The sequence below is a fragment of the Oncorhynchus gorbuscha genome, linkage group LG17 (genome assembly GCF_021184085.1).
Source record: "Oncorhynchus gorbuscha isolate QuinsamMale2020 ecotype Even-year linkage group LG17, OgorEven_v1.0, whole genome shotgun sequence".
NCBI classification, from domain to species: domain Eukaryota; kingdom Metazoa; phylum Chordata; class Actinopteri; order Salmoniformes; family Salmonidae; genus Oncorhynchus; species Oncorhynchus gorbuscha.
The window spans coordinates 28580219-28603597 of NC_060189.1; the positions used below are offsets into that span (position 1 = coordinate 28580219).

General features: G+C 42.4%; 3 protein-coding genes across 4 annotated transcripts; 1 reads left to right on the plus strand and 2 right to left on the minus strand.

Moving 5' to 3' along the window:
• Nucleotides 1-1021: 1021 nt before the first annotated feature.
• LOC124001985 (trichohyalin-like) lies at nucleotides 1022-9700 on the minus strand. The gene is made up of 6 exons (XM_046309180.1): nucleotides 9564-9700; nucleotides 3213-3396; nucleotides 2878-2986; nucleotides 2676-2703; nucleotides 1767-2579; nucleotides 1022-1612 (listed from the first exon to the last, which is right to left on the minus strand). Exons 3-6 carry the CDS (start codon nucleotides 2946-2948, stop codon nucleotides 1406-1408), a joined length of 1119 nt encoding a protein of 372 aa, XP_046165136.1. The 5' UTR covers nucleotides 2949-2986; nucleotides 3213-3396; nucleotides 9564-9700; the 3' UTR covers nucleotides 1022-1405.
• Nucleotides 9665-12053, minus strand: LOC124001986 (uncharacterized protein FAM241A-like). Its single transcript, XM_046309181.1, has 2 exons — nucleotides 11874-12053; nucleotides 9665-10301 (listed from the first exon to the last, which is right to left on the minus strand). The coding sequence occupies exons 1-2, from the start codon at nucleotides 11988-11990 to the stop codon at nucleotides 9870-9872; spliced, it is 549 nt and encodes a 182-aa protein (XP_046165137.1). The 5' UTR covers nucleotides 11991-12053; the 3' UTR covers nucleotides 9665-9869.
• Nucleotides 12054-12668: 615 nt separating this feature from the next.
• Nucleotides 12669-16496, plus strand: lrit3b (leucine-rich repeat, immunoglobulin-like and transmembrane domains 3b). Of its 2 annotated transcripts, none has more exons than XM_046309388.1 (6): nucleotides 12669-12871; nucleotides 13344-13542; nucleotides 13678-13939; nucleotides 14124-14438; nucleotides 14563-14625; nucleotides 14719-16496. In XM_046309388.1, the coding sequence occupies exons 1-6, from the start codon at nucleotides 12759-12761 to the stop codon at nucleotides 15093-15095; spliced, it is 1329 nt and encodes a 442-aa protein (XP_046165344.1). In that variant the 5' UTR covers nucleotides 12669-12758; the 3' UTR covers nucleotides 15096-16496. The 2 variants fall into 2 exon arrangements, with proteins under 2 accessions (XP_046165344.1, XP_046165345.1); XM_046309389.1 differs by having other exon boundaries at nucleotides 13359-13542.
• Nucleotides 16497-23379: the final 6883 nt, after the last annotated feature.

Here is a 23379-nt window from a genome sequence, read left to right on the forward strand (position 1 = left end):
TAGTGTTGTCTCGTTCTTCTCGAACACTGTGGAGACTTATTCTCTTCGATATCATCGGCATCCTGGAAAAACCTTGGAAATCATTTTTTGGCGATTGTGTTTTTTCCACATACATTGAAAGTAGTCATTCCCCTCAATATTCAGTGAATGAATGAATTACATTTGATTTTTGTGTCAAATTGCCAGTTGGCAACCCATCCCTTACGGAATTAATTGATACATAAACATTGCAATGATTCACAGTCATAATTTAGTGACAATTCCTCCTGTGTTTTACGGAGTGAATGAAAAATAAATCAATACATAATAGTAGATAAGGTTATCCAAGAAATAATAACAACCTAGAGCAGTAAAATAATACAAATAAATACAGATAAATTAAACTGAAGTTGTGAAGGTTTCATGACTCTAGGTCTAATACAAGTCACACAAAATGCCTTGTGATGTCCCATTAATAGAATAAAGCCTTGTTCATAAAAAATTACTTTTTTTGACATACAGGGTTTCCTCCAGGACGACAATAGGCAGCCTTTGCCTGTGGCTCAGATGTTACTCAAAACAAACAATCTGAAAATGAGTGAGATGATTAAAAATAGTATTTTTTTTTTTAAAGCTAGATTAGGTAAATATGTATCAGCTTTCTGTGCTGATGAACTGCTGATATGGCGATGTCTCACAGCACTTTTTAATTAGACCCTGTTTGCTCTGGGTTTACAGAATAAAGAACATAATATTGAATAGCTTCCCGTCTTTGTTGCCAGTATCTTAGTGGATAGGTGAAAGGACTATGTTGAATAGCCATTTTAGCAGCAACACTTAACCCTTTTTACAATGTGTAATAATGCCTATGTAATTACAGCGTAGGTACATATATTGTTACATAACTACTTTCAGGTATTATATATGTTTGCAGTATGCACAATTTAAAATACAACTTTCAAATATAAACTCATACGAATTTGAGTTTTACAATTTTATTGCAAATGGAAATTTCTACATTTTAGATTTTTGTTTTATTGGTTATACAAATGTTTTATAATGCTTCTCAATTAACTTCAGAAGTTATGCCCTATTGTTCTGATCAAATGGTAATTAGAGAGTAACATCTGTAAGTAGGAGCGGCAGCTGTCTGCTGTATCTGTGGTTACCTTCAAAATAAAGGGACATTTGAATCCCAGACAACGTAGGTGCTCAGTATTGTCTAGTAGATAATTATAGCTCTTATTGTAAAGATAAAGAACAATCCATTTATGTTGACTTAGGTACATATGAAGGGCAGAAATTTATATGAAAGAGTTTTAATTACATCATACATTATCTTTTAGAGGCCAATCGAAACAGTAAGCAAACACAAAAGCAAATTATATTGTCAACTTTTATTCATCAGTCTTTGAGAGTTATTTTTTTACATCTTGCTCCTGTGGCGGCCATGTTGGATAGAGTTGTCCTTCATGGCGTCCTCTACTAGGACCTGGTGGTAGGTGAGCAGGGGCTGCAGGTTAGCCACCGAGGACTCCACCGTGCAAAGCAGTCTACTCAGCTTGTCATTCTCTTTCAGAAACCCGGCAGAGTGGTTCCGCTCCACGTCAAACTGGGCCTGCATCTCAGATAGCTGAAAAAGAGAACCACTAGACATTAGGCTTTGTAGCTCAGGGCTCAATGGAGGCCCACATGCATAGCTTCCCTTTTATTATTATTAGGATTTTTAAAAATGAATTAGGCATGACAGATAAGACTCACTTGAATTAAACAAGCATCCATCTTACCTGCATTTTCATCTCTCTCTGCCTCCGCCTCCAGATCTCCAGGTGCTCTTCAAGGGCTTGAACTTGGCATGTGTCCAGGCTGTGCTGTCTGTTGTTCAAGAGGCCGGCGGCCATCACCTGCATGCTCTCTGTCTCCCTCTTCATGTCGGCCTTCAGCCTCTTCACAATGTCCCTCTGTCCCCCCAGTGTCTTCTGCCACCTCCACAGCAACGTCTCTAGGTAGGAGTGCTGGTCCTGGGCTCCCTTCTCTGGTTCTAGTTCTGGGTTCCTTTGGGCCTGTTTTAGCATTTGTGGATCTGGGTGCATTGCCTGACACTGGTTTAAGCACTCTGAGTTAAGGGCGTTTGCAGGCTTCCTCTCCTCTTCTTCCTCCTCCTCATCCTTCATCCCAGCCCATCCACCCCAGCTTATCTTGCGTCGCAGTATGGTGCTAAACTCCTGCACCTTCCCCCTCATCCGCTCCACCATGCCGCCCATCTCCTGGTTGGTCTCCATCTCTTGGTGGACAGTGTTCCAGCTTTCCTTGGCGTCTTGCTCCTGCTGCTGCCTCAGCTCCTCTGACTTCTGCTCGGCCCTCTCCAGACGCTCCACCAGCCTCGATACTTGGTTCTTCTCTCTCTGAAGCTCCTCCTGAAGCTGCTGGACGGAGGCCTGGTAGGAGCTCATGGGGTCTAATAATGGGGAGGGTGATGCTGTTGTCTGCAGCTGGAGGCCCTCTAAGGCCTGGTGCAGGTCGGAGTGGAGCTTCATGGTGCGCTGCAGCCGGGGCCTGCTCTGATTGTAGCCCATGCCTTCAGCAGCATCAGCAACCATCTAAAAGAGAAGTAAGCGCAAGTATGTAAAGCTGGCATAACTCCTTAATAAACAGTGTTAAAGTCAATGAAGAATAAACAGATACATAAATTTTACCTCATCTTGTTTGCCCGGCTTTTCCGTGCTTCATGAAATAAAGAAGAAATGGTCAACAAGGAATCATTATCAACTTAAATCTGGGGGTTTCGATTCCGGTCCCCAGAAATCATAAATGTTTTCGTGATTCAATAAATCAATTAATCATCAAGCTCTTGAGTAGAAATCTTTTAACACAGCCTTTCATTATCAATTTACTGACCTCCGCTCTGCAAACTGATCGGCTGCTTTCTTCTGCTCGGTTTTGACTGTCTCAATCAAACTGTCGGTCATCTGCCTGTGGTCTCCCAACAAACAGGTAAGGGAGGACACTACACATACACGCACACACGCACACGCACACACACACACACACACACACACACACACACACACACACACACACACACACACACACACACACACACACACACACACGCACTGCTGAAACAGGCCTTTTTGCAGCAAATTCTAGGATCTTCCCCAAGAAACAGATTGGGAAACATTGCACCAAATTATAAAACACACATTTTAGATGAAGATAAGTGCCATTGTTACCTTCATGGTGCAGCCGCTCCTCTTGGGCCCTCCAGTGGCTCTGGGCTGTGGAGAAAGTGTCCTGCAGGTCCTTCTGTCTCTGCTGGCACACAGACAACTCAATCTCCAGGCCCTGGACGGCTTCCAGCAGCACAGCCCGCTCTACACGCTGGGCCTCCTGGGCTTTGCAGAGCTGCTGGTCCCCCTGCGGCCGAAAGCACAGTTCAACACATGATGAACATAGTTCAGCCTTCAACACCAAAGTACCCTCCAAGCTCATCATTAAGCTCGGGGCCCTGGTTCTGAACCCCACTCTGTGCAACTGGGTCCTCGACTTCCCGACAAGGCTGCCACCAGGTGGTCATGGTAGGAAACAACACCTCCACTTCGCTGATCCTCAACACAGGGGCCCCAGAAGGGTCCGTGCTCAGCCCCCTCCTGTGCTCCCTGTTCACCCATGATTGCGTGACCATACACGCCTCCAACTCAATCATCCAGTTTGCAGACGACACAACAGCAGTAGGCCTGATTACCAACAATGACGAGGCAGCCTACAGGGAGGAGGTGAGGGCCCTGGCAGAGTGGTGCCAGGAAAATAACCTCCTGTCAACATCAACAAAAAGAAGATGATCGTGGACTTCAGGAAACAGCAGAGGAAGCACGCCTCTATCCATATCAACGGGACCGCAGTGGAGAAGGTGGAAAGCTTCAAGTTCCTCAGCGTACACATCCCTGACAATCTGAAATGGTCTACCCACACAGACAGTGTGGTGAAGAATGTGCAACAGTGCCTCTTCAACCTCAGGAGGCTGAAGAAATTGGCTTGGCCCCTAAGACCCTCACAAACTTTTAAAGATGCACAAATGAGAGCATCCTGTCAGGCTATGACCACCTGGTACGGCAACTGCACCGCCCGCAACTGCAGAAGGTGCTGCGGTCTGCCCAACACCTCACCAAAATACTTATTTTCCACCATAATTTGCAAATAAATTCATTAAAAATCCTAGTGTGATTTTCTGGATTTTTTCTCCTCATTTTGTCTGTCATAGTTGAAGTGTACCTATGATGAAAATGACAGGCCTCTCATCTTTTTAAGTGGGAGAACTTGCACAATTGGTGGCTGACTAAATACTTTTTTGCCCCACTGTACATAGACATGGAATCACTAATCACTTTAATAATGTTTACATACTGCTTTACTCATTTCCTATGTATAAACTCTATTCTATTCTACTGTATTTTAGTCAATGCCACTCCTTCATTGCTCGTCCTAATATTTATATATTTCTTAATTCCATTCTTTTACTTTTAGATTTGTGTGTATTGTTGCGAATTGTTAGATACTGTTGGAGCTAGGAGCACAACCATTTCCCTACACCCGCAATAACATCTGCTAAATACCTTTATGCGACCAATAAAATATTATTTGAATATACAATAACTATATGTGACTGGGTTTCAACACAGATCACCTGGTCAGCGTCCCATATGACTGTGTTTGCCCGCTGAGCTAAAGCCTAGATTGTTGATCAAGAGCATAAAGAAGTCGTTAGGTCTCAGGCAAGATATTTTTACAAATTAAGCACTGACCTGCTCTTGCATCATGGTATGGTGAAATGTAGCAGGACCTTCCTGAAACCTCCCTGTTCTGGTCAAGGAATTTTGATTTACATCATAAACAGGTTTATTAAAATTCATTATGATGTCATCAGTTATCATCAGAACAGTATGATGTTACGACCATAGAATTAGAATGAAATATTTGTATGGCCATGACTTGCTCAACTAGTTTGGTAATTCTGCAGAGGCATACGTGTTGAGAACAGGACACACAGGAATAACATAACAACCCACTTAACCTCAACATTTCTCCAAGGTTTCACCATCATTGTAAAGCCCTAGTTAAGTTATTTCTGGCGATTATTACTTATTTAATGTGATTAATGATTCCTTTTAAGGTCAAAAAAATCCCCCAAAACCTGCCCCTCGTTTTAAGATCAACCCTGTTACGTGAATTTAACTATCGTTTTAATATGATGAAACTATTCCTTTCCCCCAAAAATATTTTTTAAAGAAACATTGAAAATCTTTTAGTCATACCCTAGTGTAAAAGTGTTTGAACTCGTTGTACTCTTTTCAACCATTTTCTGGTATTCTGTGGTGGAAAATTGAGTGGGTTGAGCATACCACATCAATCCTGTTACCCATCGATTGACAGGCTAGAATATTTTTTATTTAAGGCTGATTTAAGATGAAATTGTCAACCCTGTCATGGTCAACCCTGTTATTTTATATGGCACTTACTATAGTCATATTTTTTTATTCAACCTCTTGAGATGGGAAAACATGTTATTTATAATTTTTTTATTAAGTTTAACATGTGCTTTTTATGACAGAATGTAAAGATTTGGTCAAACAAAACTAACTTTTTACCAAGTTACACTACTCAAAAAGGCACCCAATTGGTAGAACGACCCTCATACTCATACAGTAGCAAAACATGAACACTTAGTGTACAATTGGTGCCAAAACGGTTGAGAAAAAAAATTAACATTGGTTACAAATTTCTCAAACATCATCCACCTTGTAACTTACCCAACATTTCAACATAAACAGAAGAATTACATTCTCATTCGTAAACAAAGATCACTCATCCCTTTAACGAACGGATCACAGACATACCTACAGTGAATCTGATGCAATGTCAACTCAATCCAATAAATTCACTCTCAATTCACTCGCTCCCTTTGCAGATTCACATCTTGCTTTGCTTTGTGATCAAACATTCTTAAAAACCTACTTTGTAAATATTAATAGACATTACACTTTTTTTTTTTGCATATACAGTGCCTTCGGAAGGTATTCAGACCCCTAGACTTTTTCCACATTTTGATACGTTACAGCCTTATTCTGTCATGTGCCTTTTACTGAGGAGTGGCTTCTGCCTGGCCACTCTTCCATAAAGGCCTGACTGGTGGAGTGCTGCAGAGATGGAAGAACTTTCCAGAAGGACAACAATCTTCAAAGGTGAACTCGAGCTCTGTCAAAGTGACCTCGACACGATCCTGTCTCAGAGCTCTACGGACAATTCCTTCAACCTCATGGCTTGGTTTTTGCTGTGACATGCACTGTCAATTGTAAGCCCCATTATAGACAGTTGTGTGCCTTTCCAAATCATGTCCAATCATTTGAATGCACCACAGGTGGACCCCAATCAAGTTGTAGAAACATCTCAAGAATGATCAATGAAAAAGGATGCACCTGAGCTCAATTTTGAGTCTCATAGCAAAGGGTCTGAATACTTATGTAAATAAGCTATTTCTGTTTTCTATTATTAATACATTTAGTAAAATTTCTAAAAGCATGTTTTCATTTTGTCACTATGGGGTATTGTGTGTAGATTACTGAGGATTTAAAAAAAAAAACATTTTAAAATACAGCTGTAACGTAACAAAATTTGGAAAGGTCAAGGGGTTTGAATACTTTCCAAAGGCACTGTAAACATGGAACATGCCAAACACCAAAAAGCATTCCACAAGGACTACGGTATTTTAGTTGGCAGCACAAGATAAAGTGACTTTTATTCTACAGTCGATGAATCCTGGTAGAGATTGGCCCCAGCAAAGATCTAGGATCAGGTTTCCCTAACCTTAACTATTTGGTAGCAAAGGCTACTTTAGATCAGCACTTATGGACAACATTAATTTACCAGTGTGGACTACATCCCCGGCTTACACTCAACTAATAGTGTTGCTGAATATTTTCATAGGAGTATATGTGATGTATATCTAATACTCCACAAGTTAAACAATGATTCTCATGCAGTGAACACTGGGCATGCTTTGCAGTATACCGGGTTACAGTAGTATAAGTAGATACTGTAAACTATCATCCATTCTGATGTGTTTGATGTTGAATATTTAGACACCAATGACAGAAAAAAATCATCCTCATTATCTTCAAACTGTGCGATAGTAGCCATATCTAACAAAAGCAGTGATTTAGTCAATTTCAACTTTGCAATTTGATATAGACTTTCCCACATGAATTGACAATGAAAAACCATCAAAAAGAAAGGTATTTGTTAGCCTTACAGCACCACCTTCTGGTTACATTTGGAGTGATTTTCAGAATGATACACCACTCATTAACAAGGGTATGATTCCTGACAATGTACAGTGCATTCGGTAAGTATTCAGACCCCATGACTTTTTCACATTTTGTTACAGCCTTACTCTAACATGTAAATCGTTTCCCCCCCTCATCAATCTACACACAATACCCCATAATGACAGAGCAAAAACAGGTTTTTAGAAGTGTTTGCAAATTTATAAAAGAATTAATAAAAAAAGCTGAAATATCACATTTACATAAGTATTTAGACCCTTTACTCAGTACTTCAATGAAGCACCTTTGGAAGCGATTTCGACCTCATGGGTCGGTTTCTGCTCTGACATGCACTGTCAACTGTGGGACCTTATATAGACAGGTGTGTGCCTTTCCAAATCATCACAGGTAGACTCCAATCAAGTTGTAGAAACATCTCACGGATGATCAATCGAAACAGGATGCACCTGAGCTCAATTTCAAGTCTCATAGCAAAGGGTCTGAATACTTATTTACATAAGGTATTTCTGTTTTTTAAACATGTTTTTGCTATGTCATTTTGGGGATTGTGCATAGATGTATTAAATAAATACAAATCCTCATCAATTTTAGAAAAAGGCTGGAAAGTAACAAAATGGTGGAATAAGTCTGGAAAGTAACAAAATGGTGGAAAAAGTCTGGAAAGTAACAAAATGGTGGAAAAAGTCAAGGGGTCTGAATACTTCCGAATGCACTGTACAATTCTCATTCAAAAGGATAGGCTTGAGATAATGTAGGGATAGGCTTGATATAAGTGCAAGTTAAACATCCATGATTGTCATGAGCACACATTTCTCCTTCACTTTGAGGTTACATGCATGTCAAAGGGAGATGTTTGAATGCATAAGTAGGGGGACAACTTCAGGTACTATAGAACCTAATAAACCAGTCAGTGATATGCGTTCCAGGGTTCCAGTCCAAACACTTAAATGACACACCCTCGTCCACTTACCCTCGCCGTATGCCCTTGGGCGAATCCCCGTCGCCATCTTGGCGGGTGGTCGAAATATATTTTTGTTTGGTTATCATTTGGAAATTGTAGAAATAAAACATTTCCCTTCAGAAGTTCCAGCTAGGCAGGCTAACGTTAGTTAGCTAATTAATTTGCTAACTATTATACAGTAGGCGTATATTAATAATTCTATATTTAATATAAGTAGACATGCACTCATAATTGAATGTAGTGCATATAAAGCACCGACAAGCCACCAGTGGCTGAAAACACAATCATCGTGGCACGAAGGAATAAAGAATTTCCAGCCAAGGGTGGTCCATTTAAAAATCATTCCTTCCTCCCTCGCCCTGCAAGTGTATACTCGTCAGACATCATGATAACGTCATCAGATGTGTCCACTTCATTTGAGGGCTGAGGGGGATAGGGTGTGTCCTTTAAGTATTTGGACCGAAAGCTTTGTCCTTTTGAGGCATGCAGGTGTTAGAATGTGGCTCCCAATTAGCCTTAAAAAGGTGCAATCTGTAAGATGTCCTGATGGTCATTGGTCATTCAAACTAATGCAGCAGCAAAAGACCTGTTGATTTCTAAAATAATTGCTAACGACTAAAGGACCTTTTACCTCATTCCAATGTTTATAACGAAATGGCATGTAAACATCAAATGTGGAGGTAAGTAATGTTGCTCTCACTAAAAAACATACTGTATCATAGAAATTATTATGAGCTGCTGATGTGTACATCTCATAGAAAGACCATATTCTAAGGCTACAGGTTCATTCCCCCCCACGCATAATATAATTCCCTGAACACCATAGATATCATTTTACAGATTGCACCTTTAGAAATGCTACTTGAAGCAATCTGCATCAAAATGCTCCTGACAGACTTTCTTTCCTTGATTGCTATCACTCATGATCAAATTCTCATGACACTTGAAAATGATAGATACCAGTTAATCTGTGAGACAAAACTAGTTAAAGGTAGAGTCAGCTATATGATGTAGATGCACAAAGTAAACAGTATAGAGGGTCAATTTCCGCAACAACTAAGAGTTGGAGCGTGAGGCTAAAGTTTGCTGTTTTTGTCCAGTGGCTACCATATTGTAAGAACTCGACGCGAAACCGTGTACATGCGCAGATACTGTATGTGATTTGCATCTTGCTCATCACACTATCTGCAGTGCTTCTAGTGCAATGTCATTTCGCTGACTCTACCTTTAAGCTATGAGACATATTGCTTTCATTGATCCAGTTCTTTCAAATCAGTACTCACACGTAAGATGAGACATCGCCTTTGAGTATTGGGGTACAGCTAGTGAGCCAAGTGGTCTGATTTTGAGTTAGATTTGTTTTAAAAGCTTGAAACCAGGCAACTGGTAGTTAGGAGCAAGGCCTCCATTTTATTCGTCAGCACTCAAATGTTCATCCATATAGTGTACATTGGCCGGTATGAAGCTGAGCTCAACAAATCTAGGAAGCCTTATTGCAAAAAGAAAAGACAGTGAGGGACTCACGCTGTAGGTTCACATTTTTAGACACCGGAGCTCCCAACTGCCAATCAAAGAAGCCGGTGATCCAGTTACTTCTGGATGAAGATGATGACAATGCACAGAGTCCCCACCAGCCCCAGAGCTTGGATGCCCAGGAACCACAGTAGGACCCAGAAAAAGATGATAATCACAGGCTCCACAATCTTCTCTCCAAAGTACATCTGGGTGAAGCCTGCACTACGCAGGCACTTGTTCAGCTGCCCAAACAGGGTCCCCATCCGCTCGCAGTCGTCCACCTGAGGTCTGGTCGTGAGGTCGTCAATGCTTGGCCACCTTGCCGTAGGGTCACCTGCTGGGAGTGGTCTGGCCCTGGGGTCTCTGGAGCGGCATAACCTGGCTCTGGGGTCAGCGACTGGGTGGGACCTGGTTCCGGGATCACCAGAAGGGCATGACCTCCAAGTCCTGGGGTCACCAGGAGGGCCTTGCCACCTAGATCCAAGTGGTCTGCCTCTGGGGTCATCCTGAAAAGACAAGTATCGAATAAGTTTAAATGACACCCCTATTCCGCATACAGTGTGCTGGTCTACAATTCCCCAGGACGACATAGGGCTCTGTTCAAAATAAGTAGCTACTCTACATGGAATGTACAGGAGAGGACACCATACCAAGGATAGGCATGTGATCTTGTTTAGTTTATTAGGATCCCCATTAGCTACTACACATGCAGCAGCTACTCTTCCTGGGATCCATATAAAATGTACAAATACATGAAAGTACAGAACAGTAATAGACAAGAACAATAAGATTTTATATATAGGAAAGACACCAAGAGACAACAAAAATACTACTTACATATACATGTTCATATATACAGTACAGTTAAAGTAGATATTTAGAAAAAAGGAGGTGCTGTGGGGTGTTTGGTGGTAGTAAATTTCTCCTCAACCATGAAAGACTGTCATGCATGTTGTTGATGTTAGTTCTGTGTGTGCAGTTAAGCACAAGGCTTAACTGGCTTCGGGAGGTCTGGTCAGACCCATCTGACAAAGGGACTGTGCTGGTGTGGGAGGAGGAGTTTGTGGAAGGTTCCTGACCTCTTGTGCCGAGTCTGTGAGTTCCGGAGGTTCACTATGAGAAGCAGTGGAACTAACAATGTGAGGGTGTGGTAGTGAGGGTTGTGGTAGGCTACAGTTGTTCTGTTAGATTGTAGAGTCTCTGTGTTGTAGCATTTCTATGACTGCTGACAACTCCTTTTCTAACTCCTCCCTAATGTCAGCTACCTCATTATGCGCTGGACTGTTGCCAGTTTCTTTCTCAGCTCCTCCTTTTCCTGCCTCAGAACTGTCACCTCACCACAAAGCTCATTCACCTCTGCCTCCAGTAGGGAGATACTCCCAAAGGCTTGGGACAGGTTGTCACTCTCCATGTCTGCTAGGGTGGCTTGGTTACATATGAGGATGGGGGAACTTTTGGAATGAACTGATTTCTCATCAGATCTGTCTTCTGATTGAAGTGTAGCAGTTAGAGTTCTGTTCTCTTTCGAAGTGTCTGCTAGTTCTTTCAGTGATGTCATAAGGCTGTGTGAAATGCTATAAGGTTGTGTGAATAGGACTCTTATTAGAGTATAACTTCATTATGTGCGTTATACTGGAGTCAGACTGCCCGTCAGCCTTGAAATGCAACTGTTGTTTGTGCAAGTAGCTAGGTGACAGCAGAATCATTGGCCAAAGCAATACAATAAATGCACTAAATGTAGCTGTCAATGTTCCCTCCCTGATGACCCGAGGTACACAGATCACACATCACTGTTGTCATATCTAACTGTTAGCTAGCTATCGAGTTGCTCTCATATCATCATGACTCAAATACATGGCAAGGGATTAGCTAGCTAATAGTAATAATCCAGGCAAGCAAGCACAACATGAAATGTAAATCCCCTAGCTAGGCTTAAACTTTTGAGCTGAAGCCACTTGATAAATATTGCGCTGCTCGCATTGCCTAGATAACTAGCTAACTACACCCGCTGGATAGCATTGGTTAACGTTACTACAGATAGACCAATGAGGGTTCATTATAAAACATATTTTAGCTACCTGGAACGTTTTCCTTTCTGTGTAGTTGGGTGGATTATGAGATTGACATCTTATTCGACTCTCTAGCTCCTCAACTCTCACCGGTTGATCATTCACAGTTGGTGGTATGGTCGACATGTTATACACGCCGTTAGAATGATGTTTCAGGAAACAAACAAAACATTCAAGACTGTCACTGGCACTTCCGGACCCCCGCCCACCCTATGTCACGTGTGTAATAAACCAATCTAACAACATGGTAAGGGGCGTGTCAACTTCAACTGTCAGATAGTTGAAATGTCAAAATCAAGCAACACTGTTTCTAGAATTAGTACAGTGCTTTTTTTTAGAAGTTTATATATATCATTTTTTTTTACTGTGGCTCCACTATTTAGTACATTTAAGTGACTATCAAGCAGTATGTAACTTTTCAAGTGGTAAGTGTGTGGAAATTAAACGGAATAATATAAAGTAACCAAACTAATACAGGACTATGCAAGAAAATACACATTTGCACGACATAATAAAAACCATGACAAGTGTTGTGTATCAATTAAATATCACAAAACATAGCTATTTATTTAAAATACCATAAAATCTAACTACTGGTAATAAGGGTTTTTCCAATAATCAGCAATGGATTACATGTCAGGCCAACCAACTGGCATTGTTTTAGGTAGGGTACTTGACCTCTGATTTTGTGATTTAGCAGTATGCTATATAGTGAGGCACAGGATTAAGGAGAAGACCTAGTAACCTGCGTAATCCCAACTAATCTGCCTCTGCTTCTTTCCACTTGACGTTAATGTAGGAGAATTTGGGAGCGGCAAACTGGGAATGTCAGCTAAACAGAGGAATGTGGAGCTAAACAGAGGTTTTGCTTACTCTGGCCTTGCTTGGTGAATAATGTATCGACTTCTCTTGGTTCAGATGCTACATTGTTGTTTCCTGGTGGCCCATTCCTGCCCTACTCTGTGTACTTGTGTTAACCTAGGAGGAAGCAATGGGACAGGTCTCAGGTAGCGTACACTTTAGTTAATTAAATGTCTTAATTTACTGCCGTAATTTCAGTTGCTTGCTTGGGTGTGCTCCTTCTCTCATATCAATGGATCTGCATGAATTTACCTAACATCTTGGATCAATGGTGTTGTTCTTTAAAACGTATACAGTACTTTATACAGCATTGTCTGACGGACTACATTTGGATCAACTATGCATCAATATTTATGTGCTCTGGGATGGTTGGATAACATTTTAGAAATATGTTTGGTCAGAGGTTGAGTAAAATATTATTGTAAAAAATAACGACAAAGGAGGCGGTAGACTTGTCATTTGCCATGCTTGTTTGTTTATACAACAAACACAGTTAACTCTTAAATTCCTTGAGTTGCTAAATAGGACTGAAAGGCATTTTAGCTCTGATAGCTAGCTACTCTTCTCAGTGCATTCTTCACATACATGATTCATATATCACGCTGTTTGCACTGACAGGTCTGTTTTGTGCAGCGAACCCCGCATGTCGGCCATCCCCCTCAATGCTCCAGCCGACACAGTCAAGTTTCGTCTGGAGAAAACTTCTATCTCCAGAGTGCCCAGGGCAGCCTTCTTCTACCTGTCTGAGCTCCAGTTCCTGTGGTTGACCTACAACTCCATCACCACCATCCACCCCAGCAGCTTCCTTAACTTGAAGGTAGAAGTGGGCATACTCCTACCTGTATAATCCTCTCTATTTAAACTAGCAGTATCTGCAACACTATCCTTAGACTTACTTGGTTTTGTATGAAAACTAAATTTGACAGTATCTAAAACTTACCTCTCCCCGAAGGCGTTGCGTGAGCTGCGATTGGATGGGAACCTTCTCTCTGCCTTCCCCTGGGAGGGGCTTAGGGACATGCCGCGGCTGCGCACACTGGGTCTGCACAATAACCGCCTCTCCAGCCTCCCTGCCCACGCTGCCCTCTTTCTTCCCAACGTCACCTACCTGGATCTGTCCAGCAACAGACTGACCACTCTGCCCTCAGAGCTGTTGGACCTTTGGTTCCCTCCCCCTGCCCAACTAACAGGCCCAACACAGAGAAGAGTGCTAGGTATGGTTCACTAATAGTAATCTTAGTGTTCTAGACAAAAATAGGTCCCTTGTCAAAGGACAGCATCTGAAATTGAGAAATGCTCATATCTCAAACGTTCACGTTAATTTCTTATTGGACATGTTCTCCATTACACTCCTTTTCACAGCTAAGCCAAATGGTCCGGCTCTTTTTGTGTCTCCAGGTGTCCATGACAACATGTGGCAGTGTGACTGCCAAATCTCTATGCTGCTTGCCCAGTCTAAGTACCAGGAGAGCCCTGTAGTTCTGATGGACCAGCTCCTGACCTGTAGCCATAGCGGGGGAACCGCCGACCAGCTGGGGGTCCCCCTTACAGAGGCTGACTTGTCGCGGTGCCAGAGGCCCTCTGTCCAGCCTTCAGCCACCCGGGTTACCTCCCCGCTGGGCAGCAACGTGATGCTCCGCTGTGATGCCACAGGCTACCCCACGCCAGTACTCACCTGGACCAAAGCAGCAGGAGCCTCCTTATACAACACCGGTAAATATCTATGAACATTCTGTAACATCGCACCCAATTAAACTCAACCCTACTCTTCAATTTTAACATGGAAAATCATTCCCTGTGCTGTTTTCAAATGTCTGATTATGTTTGATCTTGACAGAGTGCTGTCAACAACCGTACAGCAAAGCTGACCCTGAAAAACTACCCATTAACTTGGACAGCTGTAAGTACTTCATGTGCATTGCTGCATTTTGACTCTTATTGCCGCATGTCGTGTCAATAGACTTGAGTCACCTATTTTTGTGTTACATTATAGTTATTCAGGAATCTCCGCGTGTGGGAATCCGATGGTCCATCATCAACCTAAATGGACTTTCGTACAAGGATGCAGGAGAATATCGGTGCCAGGCACGGAACATGGCAGGAACAGCAGAAGCCCCCATTAGACTTAGGGTGGTGGGGGTGGTGCCCCCTTCCATAAAGAGCAAGACCCGCAAAGCCCCTTCTAGATCCTCAACCAGCAACAGAAAACCTCTCCCACAAAAGCCGAAACGGGCACAGAATATTACTTCAATCTCCACCTCAATTAAGAAGACTCTTCTGAACCTCAAGTATGTTACACCCCCCACTCCAACGAACAAGACCCTGAGTATCAAAATGGCCCCGGTCCCCACCCCCCTGAAAAAAATGTAATCGTCCTCAAGTACATACCCAAATGCAAAAAAAGTCAAACAGAAAACCTCAGATATCTGTCAATACTATACCCACCTCACCAGAAAACACTACCACTACATCGTCTTCACCAGAAAACAACAAGGACCAGATGTAGTGGCCCTTTCATCTATTACTATAACAACCCTTCTTAATCTATGCCTTTCTGTTGGTCAATATTTTAAGGAGCTCATACACGACCCTTTAAAAACAGAGTGATCAGTGGCCAACAGAGGGCGTCCAGAGCCCAGAGACATGAATAGCAAACTACAGTTACTCTGTTTCAGTGACAACAATTACCATTGAGGATCTGATGTATTATTTTTCCAGATTAGTTTTATTTTGTTTTACTGTTTTTAGAAAGGTAACGCTTATCACCCTCTTATCTGTGTAAGATCTGTACTTGTGCTAAAGATTACGAGGACATATTCCTACAAGGACATATTCTTACTAGGAGCTCAGCTATAAAGGGTAATTCCGCCACTTCATATTCATTCTCTCCTCCACCATACCAGTGTCTACATGAAAACGGTGCGTTTCTATGATCTCTGGTAAAGAGCAGAAAGGTCCTCAAATGCTTCTCTATGAAATAACAGTGCATGATTAAAAGTAAGATATTTTTTAAATCATGGCTGAATTACCGACCGGGCATGAAGGCCACGTGCCCCCATTGATTTTGTTAGCCACTCTCACACATATATAATTCTAACATGGCATAAGTCATGGCAAAATGTGTAGAATTTCAGGAAATTAGCTTTAAAACAAAGAAAAAAAATCTTTACTCCTTGGCAAAATCTGTCAAATTGTAGGAAATGTGCTGTAACACTAACAATTTTCCTCTTCATCTCATGGCAAAATGAGTAGGTAGCCTAAAGGCAGATAGCCTAGCAGTTAAGAGTGTTTGGCCATGAACCAAAAGGGAGTTAACCCCCATCAACAACTGCTCCCTGGGTGCCATGGACATTAAATAAGGCAGCCCACTGCACCTCTCTAATTCAGAGGGGTTGGGTTAAATGCAGAAAGCACATTTCGGTTGAATGCATTCAGTTGTGCAATTGACTAGGTTTCCCAATTCCCTGAAATTAGTTATACATTTGCAAAAGTTGCACAATTTTCTCTGTGCCCATGGTAAATTTTGTAGAATTGCAGGAAATTAACTATAAAACTAAAATAAATGATCCGCGGTCAAGAAGGGGGGCCACTAAAATGTTTTGCTGCCGAGGTTTGCATGTAAAGGCTAGTAAACTTTGAAATGTGTGTGGACATTTCAAGATCTAATTTATTTTTTTATTTCACCTTTATTTAACCAGGTAGGCTAGTTGAGAACAAGTTCTCATTTACAACTGCTACCTCGCCAAGATAGAGCAAAGCAGTGTGACACAAACAACACAGAGTTACACATGGAATAAACAAAACATACAGTCAATAACACAATAGAAAAAGGCTATATACAGTGTGTGCAAATTAGGTAAGATAAGGGTGGTAAAGGCAATAAATAGGCCATAGTGGTGAAATAATTACAATTGAGCAATTAAACACTGGAGTGATAGAGACTGGAGTGATAGATGTGCAGAAAATGAATGTGCAGCAGAGAACTGGAAGGAAAGGCGGCCAAAGGAGGAATTGGCTTTGGGGTTGACCAGTGAAATATACCTGCTGGAGCACGTGCTACTGGTGGGTGCTGCTATGGTGACCAGTGAGCTGAGATAAGGCGGGGCTTTACCTAGCAAAGACTTATAGATGACCTGGAGCCAGTGGGGTTGGCGACGAATATGAAGCGAGGGCCAGCCAACGAGAGCATACAGGTCGCAGTGGTGCGTAGTATATGGGGCTTTGGTGACAAAACGGATGGCACTGTGATAGACTGCATCCAATTAGCTGAGTAGAGTGTTGGAGGCTCAAGGATCGGTAGGATAGTCAGTTTTACGAGGGTATGTTTGGCAGCATAAGTGAAGTATGCTTTGTTGCGAAATAGGAAGCCAATTCTAGATTTCATTTTGTGTTAGAGATGCTAAATGTGAGTCTGGAAGGAGAGTCCTACCAGACATCTAGGTATTTGTAGATGTCCACATATTCTAAGTCAGAACCGTCCAGAGTAGTGATGCTGGACGGGCGGGCGGGCAGGTGCTGGTAGTGATCGGTTGAAGACTATGCATTTAGTTTTACTTGCATTTAAGAGCAGTTGGACGCCACGGAAGGAGAGTTGTATGGCATTGAAGCTCGTCTGGAGGTTAGTTAACACATTGTCCAAAGAAGGGCCAGAAGAATACAGAATGGTGTCGTCTGAGTAGAGGTGGATCAGAGAATCATCAGCAGCAAGAGCAACATCATTAATGTATACAGAGAAAAGAGTCGGCCCGAGAATTGAACCCTGTGGCACACCCATAGAGACTGCCAGAGGTCCGGACAAAAGGCCCTCCCTCCGATTTGACACACTGAACTCTGTCTGAGAAGTAGTTGGTGAACCAGGCGGGGCAGTCATTTGAGAAACTAAGGCTGTTGAGTCTGCCGATAAGAATGTGAGGATTGACAGAGTCGAAAGCCTTGGCCAGGTCTATGAATACAGCTGCACAGTATTGTCTCTTATCAATGGCAGTTATGATATCGTTTAGGACCTTGAGCGAGGTTGAGGTGCACCAAAGACCAGCTCGGAATCCAGATTGCATAGCAAATAAGGTACGGTGGGATTCTAAATGGTTGGAGATCTGTTTGTTAACTTGGCTTTCGAAGACCTTAGAAAGGCAGGGTAGGATAGATATAGGTCTGTAGCAGTCCGGGTCTAGAGTGTCTCCCCTTTAGAAGAGGGGGATGACCGCGGCAGCTTTCCCAATCTTTGGGGATCTCAGACAATATGAAAGTGAGGTTGAACAGGCTAGTAATAGGGGTTGCAACAATTTCGACTGATATTTTTAGAAAGAGAGGGTCCAAATGTTCTAGTCCTGCTGATTTGTAGGGTCCAGATTTACAGCTCTTTCAGAACATCAGCTATCTGGATTTGGGTGGAGGAGAAATGGGGGGAGGCTTGGGAAAGTTGCTGTGGGGGGTACAGGGCTGTTGACCGGGGTAGTACAGGGCTGTTGACCGGGGTAGGGGTGGCCAGGTGGAAAGCATGACCAGCCGTAGAAAAATGCTTCTTGAAAAGCTCAATTATCGTGGATTTATCGCTGGTGACAGTGTTTCCTAGCCTCGGTGCAGTGGGCAGCTGGGAGGAGGTGCTCTTATCCTCCATGGACTTTACAGTGTCCCAGAACCTCTTGGAGTTTGTGCTGCAGGATGCAAATTTCTGTTTGAAAAGTTGCATATCGGGGACTATTCGATACTAATGCAGTATGCCCCAGAATTGGGCATGCTTATTTAAGATTGTGAGGAAGCACTTTAAAGAATAACCAGGCATCTTCTACTGACAGAATGAGGTCAATATCCTTACAGGATACCCGGCCCAGGTCAATTAGAAAGGCCTGCTCGCTGAAGTGTTTTAGGGAGCGTTTGACAGTGATGAGGGGTGGTCGTTTGACCGCAGACCCATTACGGACGCAAACAATGAGGCAGTGATCGCTGAGATCCTGGTTGAAGACAGCAGAGTTGTATTTGGAGGACTGGTTGGTTCGGATGATATCTTTGAGGGTGCCTGTGTTTACGGATTTGGGGTTGTACCTGATAGGTTCATTGATAATTTGTGCGAGATTGAGGGCTTCAAGCTTAGATTGTAAGATGGCCGGGGTGTTAAGCATGTCCCAGTTCAGGTCACCTAACAGCACGAGCTCTGAAGTTAGATGGGGGGCAATCAATTCACATATGCTGTCCAGGACACAACTGGGGGCAGAAGGTTGTCTATAGCAAGCGGCAACGGTGAGAGACTTGTTTCTGGAAAGGTGGATTTTTAAAGGTAGAAGCTCGAATTGTTTGGGCACATACCTGGATAGTAAGACAACTCTGCAGGCTAACTCCGCCACCTTTGGCAGTTCTATCTTGTCGGGAAATGTTATAGTTAGGGATTGAAATTTCAGGGTTTTTGGTGGCCTTCCTACACCAGGATTCAGACACGACTAGGACATATGGGTTGGCAGAGTGTGCTAAAGTAGTGAATAAAACAAACTTAGGGAGGAGGCTTCTAATGTTAACATGCATGAAACCAAGGCTTTTACGGTTACAGAAGTCAACAAATGAGAGCGCCTGGGGAATGGGAGTGGAGCTAGGCACTGCAGGGCCTGGATTAACCTTTACATCAGCAGAGAAGAGGAAGAGTAGGTTAAGGGTACGGCTAAAGTCTATAAGAACTGGTCGTCTAGTGCATTTAGAACAGAGAGTAAAAGGAGCAGGTTTCTGGGCGCGGTAGAATAGATTCAATGCATAATGTACAGACAAAGGTATGGTAGGATGTGAGTACAGTGGAGGTAAACCTAAGCATTGAGTGATGATGAGAGATGTATTGTCTCTAGAGACATCAATTAAACCAGGTGAGGTCACCGCATGTAGGAGGTGGGGCGAGAGGTTTAGCTGAGGCATATTGAGCAGGGCTGGAGGCTCTACAGTGAAATAAGAAAATAATCACTAACCAAAACAGCAATGGACAAGGCATATTGACATTAGGGAGAGGCATGCGTAGCCGGCGGGCTAGAGGCACGGAGATTCAGACAGCTAGCGGGATAGCAGGCTAGCGGAAGGGCTTTAGAGGGACGTCGCGAAGGAAGAAGTATGTTGTAGCCACCTCGTGCAGTTACGTCGGCAGACCAGTCATGATGGATCAGCAGGGGTCCGTGTAGTAAAAGGGTCCAGGCCAATTTGCAAAATAGGTATAGTAGCCCAAATATTGGCTGATGGACCTCTTTAGCTAACAGTCCGTTATGCTCTAGCAGCTAGCAGGCCGCAGCTAGCAGGCTAGCAGATGGGCATTTAGGGGACGTCGCGATGGAGGAGCCTGTTGAAAAAAAACTTCGGCGGATTACGTCAGTAGTCCAGTCGTGATGGATCGGGGGGCTCCATATTGGCAATAAAAAGGGTCCAGGCCAATTGGCAAAATAGGTATTGTAGCCCAAGGAATGACTGATGGACCTCTTCAGCTAGCCGGGAGATGGGCCTTGCAAAGGCTAGCTCCCGGCTAATTGGTGCTTGCTTCGGGACAGAGACGTTAGCCAGGAGAAGCCAATCGGATAGCAGCTAGCTAGCTGTGATGATCCAGGTGAAGAGGTTCAGAGCTTGCGGTGGGAATCTGGGGATATGGAGAAAAAGAAGTCTGATAAGCTCTGGGTTGAATCACGCTGTGCAGACTGGTGTTAAGGGTTGCGTCAATCGAATCTAGTATCAGGATAAGTATGACACTGAGTCACCGTATTGTATACTATGTACTTTTTATTAGCTAAGCAATAAATGGTAAATGCAATTTTCGTATATAAGGTTTCGCTGTAACACCACGCAGGGTAGAACAGAGAACTAACTTGTTCCTGACAAAGTTATTATAATATACTCTGACAGAAGTGGTTCCCGCTTCTGAGCTGGCCTGTCACAGAGTAGAGACTGGGTGTGGTTAAACTCACTCAGCCTACACGAGCTGGTCCCAGACCCCTAGGCGCTTCAGCGGTCAGTCATTGTAGTTGTGTAGAATATCTATGCGCTCACACACTCGATACAGTTTTCACATACCTAGCTCCTGTTATCTAACAAAAGACCATTTGTTCTCTACACTACGTTATTTTTCTGTATTTTTCCATCACGAGAAAGGCCCATGGCCCTGAAACTGTTAACAATGTCTCAAGTCAGCTATGTTGCATAACACATACACCCACACAAGCCAACAGCAGATAATATTCAATCACATATGATATGGTAACGGGCTATAGTGCATAACACAGAACCTCACACTGGCAGGAGTTGACCGGGCTGAATGTTAGCTGATGACCGCTAGCAGTGGCTAGCTAACTACTAGTTAGTAGCTAGTTAGCTGGCTAGCTGCTGTTGGGGGTTCCAGTTCTAAAGTAAAGAAAATAGCAGATCCATACCACATTGGTTGAGACGGGTTGCAGGAGAGTATGTTGAAGTTTGGGGTTAAGAAAAATAGAAAAAAAATATATGCGAAGACATTTTTTAAATAAAAATATATACCCGGGACACGACAAGATGAAGACAAAATACTCCTGACTGCTACACCATCTTGGAATAGGATTGATTAAGATACCACAGTGTCTATGAACATCATTTATTGTCATATTTAATTGTAAAAATTTTACTTTTATATGATGAGCAATGCATTCTTTGAATACTGTCTAATACTTGTGTTAGGATGTTATAGACATACAGTGAAGAGGCAAAGGTGTACACTGTGCAAGTAAAGTAAGTTGAAGTAACAAGGAAACCATGCTACCTACATTTAATCAAGGTTAGTCTCCTATTCTACACCTGCATTGCTTGCTGTTTGGAGTTTTAGGCTGGGTTTCTGTATAGCACTTTGTGACATCAGCTTTATAAATAAATTTGATTGATAGATATTCTGAGGAGAGCATGTGTGTACCAAATGTTCTAATAATCTGACAGTTTGGAAGCTCTTCACCTTCATGTATTTATTCATGTATACAGTGGTGTTGATGTGCATGGAGAAGTGGCTCGGCGAAGGCGCCCTGCCCCGTGTGAAAAATTAGATGAGAAACAGTGTACTATGAATGACCTAAAATCACAGCAGTGCGAAATATATCCACCATGCAGCGGTTATCTTGGTGGGGCAAACAAATATATATATATATATATATATATATATATATATATATATATATATATATATATATATATATATATATATATATATATTAATGCATGCCAGCAAAGCCACAACACTGAACATACATTCATTGCACTGTTAGGGCCTACATAAATAAAATAAAATTAAAATCACATTTTATTGGTTACATACACATATTTAGCAGATGTTATTGTGGGTGTACCGAAATGCTTGTGTTCCTAAGCACCAACAGTGCAGTAGTATCTAACAATTCATAACAATACACACAAATCTAAAAACAAATGAATGGAATTAAGAAATATATAAATATTAGGGCGAGCAATGTCGGAGTGGCAATGACTAAAATACAGTAGAATAGAATACAGTATATACTGTAATATGAAATTAGTAAAGCAGTATGTAAACATTATTAATGTGACTAGTGTTCCATTATTAAAGTGGCCAGTGATTCCATGTCTATGTATACAGGGCAGCATAGGGCTACGGTTCTTTTTTCGGACTTTCCGCCTGACTGACATGCCCAAAGTAAACTGCCTGTTACTCAGGCCCAGAAGCCAGGATATGCATATAATTGGTACCATTGGATAGAAAACACTTTGAAGTTTGTAGGAATGTTAAAATAATGTATAAGACTACAACACAATAGATATGTTAGGAGAAAATACAAAGAAAAAACAGTTCCGTTTTATTCTTAAATGGAAGTTGTAGTTCCGTCGGGTCTCTCTTCCCCAGCAAAAAAAATAAGCATCTAGAAGAAGTTGGAAGGAACCCCGGGACTTCAATCCACTTTAGAATGTGGATGATTTGATAATTTATACAGTCCATCCGGAAAGTATACAGACGGCTAGACATTTTCCACATTTTATTACGTTGCAATCTTATTCTAAAATTCATTGAATCGTTTCCCCCCCTCATCAATCTACACACAATACCCCATGATGACAAATCCAAAACAGGTTTTTAGACATTTTTGAAAATGTATTAAAAATAAATATGGAAATATCATATTTACATACACTGCAGATATTCAGACTCTTTACTCAGTACTTTGTTGAAGCACATTTTGCAGCAATTACAGCCTCGAGTCTCCTTGGGTATGACGCTACAAGCTTGGCACACCTGTACTTGGGGAGTTTCTCTCATTCTTCTCTGCAGATCCTCTCAAGCTCGGTCAGGTTATTTCGGGAGTGTCGCTGCACAGCTATTTTCAGGTCTCTCCAGAGATGTTTCGATTGGGTTCAAATTTGGGCTCTGGCTGGGCCACTTAAGGACATTCAGAGACTTGTCCCGAAGCCACTCCTGCGTTGTCTTGGCTGTGTGCTTAGGGTCGTTGTCCTGTTGGAAGGGGAACCTTCGCCCCAGTCTGACATCCTGAGCACTCTGAAACAGGTTTTCATCAAGGATCGCTCTCTACTTTGCTCCGTTCATCTTTGCCTCGACCCTGACTACTCTCACAGTCCCTGCTGCTGAAAAACATCCCCACAGTATGACGCTGCCACCACCATGCTTCACTGTAGGGATGGTGTCAGGTTTCCT

What these genes read in the sequence shown, in the direction of transcription:
- LOC124001985 (XM_046309180.1), bottom strand. Translation starts at nt 2,948, where the DNA reads ATGACCGACAGTTTGATTGAGACAGTCAAAACCGAGCAGAAGAAAGCA. An exon ending in GATCAGTTTGCAGAGCGGAG is followed by an intron (nt 2,704 to 2,877) that starts GTCAGTAAATTG and finishes TATTTCATGAAG; the next exon opens with CACGGAAAAGCCGGGCAAAC. An exon ending in AGCCGGGCAAACAAGATGAG is followed by an intron (nt 2,580 to 2,675) that starts GTAAAATTTATG and finishes CTTCTCTTTTAG; the next exon opens with ATGGTTGCTGATGCTGCTGA.
- LOC124001986 (XM_046309181.1), bottom strand. Translation starts at nt 11,990, where the DNA reads ATGTCGACCATACCACCAACTGTGAATGATCAACCGGTGAGAGTTGAG. An exon ending in CAGAAAGGAAAACGTTCCAG is followed by an intron (nt 10,302 to 11,873) that starts GTAGCTAAAATA and finishes TTGTCTTTTCAG; the next exon opens with GATGACCCCAGAGGCAGACC.
- lrit3b (XM_046309388.1), top strand. Translation starts at nt 12,759, where the DNA reads ATGTATCGACTTCTCTTGGTTCAGATGCTACATTGTTGTTTCCTGGTG. An exon ending in AGCAATGGGACAGGTCTCAG is followed by an intron (nt 12,872 to 13,343) that starts GTAGCGTACACT and finishes TTGCACTGACAG; the next exon opens with GTCTGTTTTGTGCAGCGAAC. An exon ending in ACCCATTAACTTGGACAGCT is followed by an intron (nt 14,626 to 14,718) that starts GTAAGTACTTCA and finishes GTTACATTATAG; the next exon opens with TTATTCAGGAATCTCCGCGT.